This window comes from Populus nigra, chromosome 11 (assembly GCF_951802175.1).
Source record: "Populus nigra chromosome 11, ddPopNigr1.1, whole genome shotgun sequence".
In the NCBI taxonomy this organism is placed as follows: Eukaryota; Viridiplantae; Streptophyta; class Magnoliopsida; order Malpighiales; family Salicaceae; genus Populus; species Populus nigra.
The window spans coordinates 8343458-8353304 of record NC_084862.1 but is presented as its reverse complement, the minus strand read 5'-3'; the positions used below and the strand labels follow the sequence as shown (position 1 = coordinate 8353304).

Below are 9847 nucleotides of genomic sequence, written 5' to 3'. Positions count from 1 at the left end.
TTGTCAATGTCATCCCCTTATCATTTTTTAATCTATAAATAATCTATCAAATTAAAAATATTTTTAATTTCACCCCCTCTGATTTTACAATCTTTCAAATTTGATCCTTATTCTTTTAATTTCTATTTATTTTGTTTAGGATCATTTTTTAAATTTCATCCTCCTTGGGTTTCTTTTCTATCAAATTTTATTTTCATTCTTTTTGTTCATGTTTTTGTTTTTATTTGCTATTGCAAGTTTTATTTTTTAATATGTTATCCAAAATTTCATCATTCAAGATTAAATTGGTTGAGATTGAACCTTCTTAATTGAACCCGTGTACAAGATTTCATGGGTTACAACCTTTAGAAATTAGACTAAATTTAAAAGGTTCGCTCGGAATTGCTTGTTTTTTTCCCTTTTTCATGCTGATGTTTTCTTATTTTTTATCTTTTTTTTTTGTTTTGCTTTGATAATTTTTGGGGTTTGTCTTCTATTGGGTTAACCTTATATTTATAACTAGGATCACTGGTTTCAAAGGTTAATATGAGTTCACTTTTGTGTTTTTTTTTCTTAATTTCATCAATCAAACTTTTTTTTTGTTTTTCTTTCTATGAAATTACCTCAATCTTATGTCTATGGTCGTGGAGTTTTCGAGTTCACTTGATTTAATAGGGCTTTTTTTGTTTTTTAAAATTGTTTTTTTTTAACAATTTCACCCTACAATATTGGGTTATTTGATAATCCAGGTAGGCTTAGGTCTCTTTTGTTTTTAATCTTTTTGTTGTTTTTTTGTCAATTTATTTATTGTTTGTGCCTTTTCTCATATTATTTAAATTACTAATTGAACTACCCAGGACTTGGAATTTGTTTCCCTAGCTTTTTCTTTAAGTCGAATTGTTTTTGTCCCTACTTGTGGTGGAGTATGAGCAACAAATCTAAGTAGTAATACTACATTAACAACGATTATTATTTTATTAATAAAGAATGATAATTATAGTATATAATGATAATATGATAAATGTAACCATAATACAACATTGAAGACAAAATTGAATATGTCTATGAAAGTTATAATGTTAATAGTGATAGTGTTGGTGATTTAGTTAATGATAATATTAAAATATGAGGTGATAGGTAATAAGTGATGATGAAAGTAATGATTATGATGAATATGATAATGGTATTAAGAGATAACAATGGTCATTTCATGATGTACATAAAGTAACTAATTACATCTTATTAATTATTTTTCTATGTTCATTGTGACCCATGAAAACTGTTAAAAATATCTTCTAGCTTTTTCCCTCCCTTAAAGTGGACTTAGTTGATAATATTAATATCTTGCACACAAAAACCAAAAATAAAAAAAAACAATATTTTAGATTTTAAAGATGTACACAAAAAAATAAACACAACAATTTAACTAAAAAAATATAAAATAAAAAACCACACGACAACACCTTAAAATCAAAATTTTATTTTTCTTTTGTATATATGTATAATTAATTAATTGGTGTGACAAAGTACTGTAGATAAGCCAGGATTCACTATAGATTGGAACAATAAATTTTTAGATTTGCCTTTTAGGCAACAAAAAAAAAGGCTACCAAGTAAGGGTAAAAGAATCTTTTCATAAGGTCCATTAGTTCTAGAATTGACCGGGGTTATCTTTGTCATTTCATAGTTTTTTGCGGAGTAAATCTACTAAATTTCCCTTAAAAACAAGATAATATTTAACCAAGGACTAGCGATATTTTTTAACTTTCACTTTTCTAGGCATAGAGTAATGACTCTCTTACCTTTCCCATCAAATTTTCTTTACTTGTCTCTGTGAGCTTATTTGTAATTTTATCATGGATTTTTTGCTATTATCATATGTTGTTGGGGGCAATTTGGTATTTTAATTGTCATAATTTATTTTTGGGTTATTCCTCAAATTCACCTCTTTTTCCAAAATAAAGATAAAAAATAAAATAAAAATAGTAAGAAGACTGACATTTTGGCAAAAGCAAGCTGAGAGGATTTCAAATGTAGAAAGAAATCAAGATGCAATTTTGGATGGAATTGAGAGTCTAATTGTACCCTATTTTACCTAAAGTTAAAGAGATAATGTAGATTCAAGGTAAAATTATATCACTATTGGACGAATCTGTATAAAAATTAAGCTTAAGAACATAATTAGATTTTTAATAGGTTATTTTAATTTAATCATGGGCAAAATTAAAGTTTAATTATGTTTTAGAATTAATTTGGGTTTAATTGAAGGATTTAATTAGGTGCAAGGACGTAATTATACTTTAAATAGGTCAAATTAATTTTATTAGGGGCTTAATTAGTGAAAAATTAAGTCTGAGAGTTCAAATTGGACTTAATTGAGAAGGTTGAAATTTTAGAAAACCAAATTTAATTTTTACTAAGTCATTTGATTAAAATCAAAGGTATAAATATAAGAAAAATTAAAGTTTGGGGATCAATTAAGGGTTAGGATTTACCTTTATGATTTTGTTTTATTGCTTTTTATAGGGTAATCTTGGTTTCTTGACTTGAATCACGAGTTTAGAGGCCTGAGTTATCTTGTGTTGTTTTTTTGTTTTTTTTTAATTATGTTTTTCCAATTTCAACCTTAAACATTTAGTTTGTTGTAAATTGGGCTTCATTATTTTTTTCAATTTGTTTTCAATTAGATTATTTTGGTTTCATGACTTGAGTCACTCTAGTTGAGTCGGGTTTTTTTCATGTTCTTTAGAAAATTTCTTCTATGATTTTGTTATTTAATAATCGATTGGTTGAGAATTGAACTTCATTATTTTTTTTAGTTTTCTTTTTTATGGGGTAATCTCGTTCTTATATACATAGTTGTGAGATTTAAGGGTTAGCCAAAATTGACTCGGGTTATTTTTTATATCGTTATATTTATTTTTTTCATTTTCAACCATAAACATTTAGTTAGTTATTAAGTGGGCCTCGTGATTTTTCTAATTTGCTCTCTATTAAATTATCACAATCTCATGATTTAAGTCGCGATTTCCTTAGGTTAACTCTAGTTGACTCAGGTTTTTTTGTTTTCATTTTGTTTTAATTTTTTTTTCAGTTTTACCCTTTAACTCTATGAGTGATCCAGTTCTTATGACTCATGTTGTGTTTTTGATGGCTTAACTCGAGCTACTTTTACTTTTGTCTATTTTTTCGATGTCTTTTTTTTTTTGCTCTTAAACACTTGACTTTGAATGAACTAGGTTCTTCTCTTTTATTTACATAGGATTATCACAGTTTCATGACCCGGATCACGAGTTTTTCAAGTTAATCAGAGTTGATCTAGGTTAACCTAATATGTTACCATTTCAATATTTTTAAAAAATATTGTCTGTATGTTTGATTGTTCTGCTAAAAAGTACACTTGCAATGCTTTTAATTTTTTTGTATTTTTTTAATGATCCGACCAGTGGCATAATACTGGCCAAACATTTAGTATAAAACACTAAAAGACATGGGAAAATTATTATTCTGCATGCCACCATAACCCTCTCACAGTTCACTATAGACTTCTATAATGATTTTTTTTTGTATTACAACTTTTTTTTTGTCGCTCTTATAGTACCAAATTGGAGGCTAATTTAGGTTAATATGTAAGGGAAGAATGAGATTAAAAGACACAGGATCAAAGTTAAAAATACGGAGAAAATAGGTTGCTTTTTAAAATTTGGTTGAAATGTTCATTATGGACCCCAAATTTTCCAAATTAAAATTATTGGGTTCTTTCAATTTTTGAAATTTTAGAAAAAAAATCAATTTTAGTTCAAAAATTTATTTTTATTATTTTTAGGTTCATAGTTCAAGAGAGGTGAGAGATAGAAAGAGTTAATGGGTTCTAGTGGTAGAGAGATAAAATCATTGTTGGCACTGATTCCGGCCACCAAAATAATCAATCTAGGTGTCAATGAGTATCATTCAATGAGTTTCACTTAGTTGTTTTTTTACCTTAAAATTACCAAAAAAATAATCTTGGAAAATTTTTTTGTTTTGAGTTGATTTCAAGTTTTTATATTGTTCTTTTTTAAGGCTATTAATGAGTTTATCAATATGTATAAAATGTTTTGAGTAAAAAATGGACTGAAATTGGATTTCTAGGTTATAAAATCACAAGACCTAATTTTCTTACCACTATAGTGGTCTGAATCTAGGCAACACAAACAAATTTGACTTATTAAAAAAAAACAATTGGGCAAACAACATGTTATCCATCATATTAACTTTTTTTATATAAAAAAGGCACTCATGTGGACCCTTTTGAATGTGCTAGGATCGCAAGCTTGACTTGCAAAGCCTAGTAGTACTTTGACTTTTTTCTTTATTTTATTTTGTTTTTTTCTTTAATTTTTTATTTATAAAAAATATGTCTTTTTTTAGCCAAGCTTGTCTACTCATATTTTTTGTAATTTTGTTTTGCTTTTTTCCCCCTTTGATCTTGCATTTTTTTATTGATAAAAAATAATTTTTAATTTATGTTTCAATTAATATACCTTCTTTATGATTTTTTATTTTGCTTATTTAATCTTTTTTAAATATTTTTTTATTTTATATGTAATTATTTTTTAAAAAATATTATTCTGATTCATCTATAATTTTTTATGCTTTATATGGATGAAATTTATTTTAAAAAAATAAAAAATATTTATTTTTAAATAATATTTCTAATATGTGCAACTTTGCATAATATTTTTTTTTTATTTTATTCAATCAATTTCATGTGTGTCTATTTTTATTATTATTTAATTGAATAAAAACTAATTTTAATAAAAAAAAATTCATTAAATACAACCAAAAAAATAACTTATATTGCGAGATTAAATATTTTAATTTACATCTGTCTCTCGAATTTTTTAATTTTATTTTTAATTATTTTATTTATTTATTTACATACATAATTATTAATTTTTTTAATTAGATTCCTGCATAACCTTTTAATTTATATTTAATAATTTTTTATATAAAAAACTTTAGAAAAGCTTTTATATTTAATTTTCTTTTCTGAAAAAATAACCCATCTCATGTGAGCTCGGATCAGATAAAAAGTTTTAACTATCTTCAGTTTTTATACTTGAAAATCAAAATTGGCAGATGATCAAAATTCGAAGACATCTACTTTCCAGAAAAGTGGGGTCAGGGGTGGTCACACAAACGTCTGAAAAAGTAACCCATGGCACACATACCTTTGACAGACCATGCAAGACTCACCAGTGTACAACAGGGGCACTTAAGTACTTTTCTACCCCATGAACCTAAAAAATATTATTTATTATAGTAACTTAAAAAGAGGGGGGCGAGAGAGAGACAGCAACTACTTTTGTGTGTGGGTGTGTTTTCTGAGTGTGGCCTGGCCAGTGGCCTCTCTAGAGACAGCAGCACCAACCCAAAAAATTTGGTTCTCTTCTCGCCTTCTGTAAATTTTCCTTTTTTTTGATTGGTTAGCTACCTTCTTCCAACTCCAACTACTTGGGGTTTTGTTGCGCCATTCCTTCTGCTCCGTCGCTTCTTTACTATATGTCACTCTGATCTAAAGGAAAAAAGAAAAGAAAAGAAAAGAAAAGAAAAAAAACACACTCGCATTACATTACATTCTTTCACACAATGCCAGCATTTTAGCATTTACAACCCAACCCATAACACACAAAACACACATTTCCTTTCTAACTAACTTCTCTTCTTGTCTCCTATCATCAACTAAGACTACAACATGTCTTCCAAAACCAAGTAAGCAGAAACAGGATATGATTTTTTTTTAATTATTACAGTTATTATCTTTACTTCAATGAATGTTACAAATTTTAAATTTTGATTCCAGATATGGGAATATTTGTTTTAGATTATGCGATTAACAGGTTTGATCTGCTATTCACTAGGGGTTTTTTTCTCTTTTATCTAGTCATTTTTTTTTTCAAAGTGCATATCTTTTTCTTTTCTTTTCTTTTTTGTTGTGTCTCTCTGCTTTCGCACTGCAACAGTTTCCATGTTTATTAAGTTTGAATTTTGAATTCATATTTAGCATGGGTTTTGCTTTATTCGTTCTTAATCCTGATCCATGGTTTATTATTTCTTTTCTCGTGATCTAATTGCTTTCTTGTTTGGATCTGTTCATGTATCATTTCTGCCCCAAAGGTTAAAATTTAATTTATGTATCTCTCTATGTAATTTCTGTACTGTTGTTATGTTACAAAAGAGTTCCCAAATTTGACACAGATCCATCCTATTGTGATTCGGGTTGAATTATTTTGCTTACATATTTCTTGCATTTTGTGTTTATATATATAATGGTTTTTCTATGAGATAGTGTAATGTTGGTACTTTAAAACTTGAACAGATCTGGTTTGTCTGAAACTCCTCCTAGCAAACCATCACCAGCAACTCCTAGAGTTAGTCAACTGAGTCGAGGAGTGGCTAAATCAGAGTCTGATTCACTTTCTCCCCTGCAAAGTTCACGTCTTTCAGTTGATCGATCACCACGATCCATCAACTCAAAGCCCACAATTGATCGTCGGACACCAAAGGGTACTAGAGCTACACCCCCTGAAGTAAGTGTGACTAAATGCCAACAAATTTTGGTGATTTTCATCTCCGACATTTTATGGCATGTTTGATTCTGCTTTCAAATATGTGTTTGGTAACTGGAAGAAAGAACTGTCGGGGGTACATTGTCGTTAATGGATTTTGTTTCCTCTCAATAATAATGAAAGCATGGAAAAATAATCCTTGAAATTTCTTGAATTGGAAACTATGAATGCTGGTATTGAGAAGCCGGACAATAAAGCATGTTTTTGTGACATTTCAAATAATGTTTTCGATGCGCAAGGAGGTTTGTCAAAATGGCTGCATGTGTCCTTGCTATGTTTAATTGTGAAAGGAAAGTAAATTTTTTGCTTTGATCCTTGATTTGTTAATTGAATGAATTTGGTTTTTAGAAACCTCAGACACGAGTGGTGAAGGCTTCAGAGTTGCAGGTGCAATTGAGTCATCTCCAGGAAGATCTAAAGAAAACAAAGGAGCAGTTAGAATTGATTGAAAAAGAGAAGGCACAAGCAATTGATGAACTGAAACAAGCTAAGAAAGCTGCCGAGGATGCAAATGAGAAGCTTCAAGAAGCTATGGTGGCTCAAAAGCGAGCTGAGGAGAATTCTGAGATTGAGAAGTTCCGGGCTGTTGAGCTGGAACAGGCTGGGATTGAGGCAGCCCAGAAGAAGGAAGAGGAATGGCAGAAAGAGCTTGAAGATGTAAGAAGCCAACATGCTTTGGATGTTACTGCCCTTCTCTCTACCACTCAGGAGCTTCAAAGGGTGAAGCAAGAACTGGCCATGACTACTGATACAAAGAACCAGGCACTGAGCCATGCTGATGACGCTACTAAGATTGCTGAGATTCATGCAGAGAAGGTGGAGATTCTTTCAGCTGAGCTTAGCCAGTTGAAGGTATTACTTGATTCAAAGCTTGAAACAGAGGCCAATGAAAGCCACAAGATAGTTTTGCAGCTTAAAGAGGAGATAGATTCATTGAAACAACAGCTTGAGAAAGTTAAAGGTTTTGAGGATAAGTTGATGGAAAGAGAGGCTTTCATAGAACAACTCAATGTTGATCTAGAAGCTGCCAAGATGGCCGAATCTTATGCCCGTAACTTAGTAGAGGAGTGGAGAAACAGGGTTGAGGAATTAGAGATGCAGGCTGCCGAAGCAAATAAGTTGGAGAGATCTGCATCAGAGTCTTTGGGTTCATTCATGAAACAACTCGAAGCAAACAATGTTTTATTGCATGATGCAGAAACTGAAATGGCTGCTCTGAAAGAGAAGGTTGGGTTGCTGGAAATGACAATTAGAAGACAGAAAGGGGATCTTGAAGAATCAGAACATTCTCTTGGTATGGTAAAGGAAGAAGCATTGTTCATGGAAAAAAAGGTTGAGTCTCTGATGTCCGAGTTGGAAACTGTGAAGGAGGAGAAAGCCCAGGCTTTGAACAATGAGAAGCTTGCAGCTTCTAGTGCTCAAAGTCTGTTAGAAGAGAAAAACAAAATTGTCACCGAGCTGGAGAATGCCAGGGATGAGGAGGAAAAGAGCAAGAAGGCAATGGAGAGTTTAGCTTCAGCCTTACATGAAGTCTCTGCGGAAGCAAGGGAAGCCAAAGAAAGGCTGGTATCAAATCTAGTGGAGCATGAAAATTATGAAACCCAAATAGAAGACTTAAGATTGGTCCTGAAGGCAACTAATGAAAAATATGAAACTGTGCTTGATGATGCAAAACATGAGATTGAACTCCTTAAAAATACTGTTGAAGAATCCAAGAATGAATTTAAGAACTCCAAGGCCATGTGGGATAAAAAAGAAGAAAATCTGGTGAATTCTGTGAGGAAATCAGAAGAAGAAAACATCTCTTTGGAAAAAGAAATAGATAGGTTGGTGAATTTGCAGAAACAAACTGAGGAAGAAGCTTGTGGAATGAGGGATGAAGAAGCTCATTTGAAGGATAGCCTGAAGGAAGTTGAAGCTGAGGTGATATCTTTGCAGGAAGCTCTTGGGGAAGCAAAGGTTGAGAGCATGAAACTAAAAGAAAGTTTATTGGCCAAAGAAAATGAGTTACAGAATATTATTCTGGAAAACAAAGAGCTACGAACTAAGGAAGCTTCTTCACTTAAGAAGGTTGAGGAGTTATCTAAGTTACTCGAGGAAGCTATGGCTAAAATTCAAACGGTGGAAAATGGGGAGCTAACAGACAGTGAAAAGGACTATGATTTGCTTCCAAAGATGATTGAGTTCTCCGAAGAAAATGGACATGTGAGAGAAGAGAAGCCCAAAGTGGAGGAGCTTCCACCACAGCAAACTAGTGAGCTGAAAACAGAAAATGCAAAGGAACAGTTTAATGGCGTGACAAATGAGGCTGTTCAGATGGATGCTCACAAAATTGAGAATGTGAATGGAAGACCGAAGGAAGATGAGAGCAAGGAAAAGGAAGATAACTCTGTGGAGGTTGAATTTAAGATGTGGGAGAGTTGCAAGATTGAAAAGGAGTTTTCACCGGAAAGAGAAATGGAGCAGGAATCCTTCGAGGAGAAAGTGGACTCCAAGGTGGATGGTGGTGAGAGCTTCGATCAAACAAATGGTTTATCTTCAACTGAAAATGTGGATGATGGTGGAAGCTCACCTACAAAGCAGCAACAGCAGAAGAAGAGAAAGCCTTTGCTCCGCAAGTTTGGAAACCTACTCAAGAAGAAGGGAACGAGCAACCAGAAGTAGGAGCAGTGACCTATTATGGCCTGACATATGCCTAATTAGCAGGCAGGTATATTGGATAATATCTTTCAACTGAGTGTTTGTTTTGCTGGTTTTGCTTCTGATTTTGAGATAGGTTTATAATGAAGAGGTTTGTATTATCACTAGTCTTTCCCCTCATCTGATGTGATTACATTTAGGGGTGTATCTTGCATGTCATGGAGATTTTTTCTTTCCTCTTGCCCCCCTTGTCTAAATTTCATGAAAAGAAGTGGTGACGTTATAATTGTATTTTAACGTGTTTTCATCTATTTTACCTGGAAAAAAATTTATTGTTAATTGTTGGCGATTTTTCTGGGATAGCGGGTCGGGATCTATTGATCTGCCAGGATGTTGGATTAATTTTTTCTTACTAAAATTTTCGTTATAAATATCCTTTTTTTATCATAAGAAATTTCATTATTTTTAGAGGTGACAACTCTCGCAGCTTAATATATCTTTGTTCTTTCTCAAAGAAGGGGGGAAAGTGTCAACCTGAGAACAGGCAAATGAGCTATTACGAGCTTATTTGAGTAACTGAACTGACTTAGCAATGCATGACTAAACAGGGATAGCCA

The 9847-nt window shown here is 31.8% G+C and overlaps 1 protein-coding gene across 1 annotated transcript; it reads left to right on the top strand.

Moving 5' to 3' along the window:
- The first annotated feature begins 5316 nt into the window (after positions 1–5316).
- LOC133706324 (WEB family protein At3g02930, chloroplastic-like) lies at positions 5317–9569 on the top strand. The gene is made up of 3 exons (XM_062131828.1): positions 5317–5733; positions 6341–6551; positions 6939–9569. Exons 1-3 carry the CDS (start codon positions 5717–5719, stop codon positions 9252–9254), a joined length of 2544 nt encoding a protein of 847 aa, XP_061987812.1. The 5' UTR covers positions 5317–5716; the 3' UTR covers positions 9255–9569.
- The last annotated feature ends 278 nt before the right edge of the window (positions 9570–9847 follow it).

What these genes read in the sequence shown, in the direction of transcription:
- LOC133706324 (XM_062131828.1), top strand. An exon ending in CTAGAGCTACACCCCCTGAA is followed by an intron (nt 6,552 to 6,938) that starts GTAAGTGTGACT and finishes TTTGGTTTTTAG; the next exon opens with AAACCTCAGACACGAGTGGT.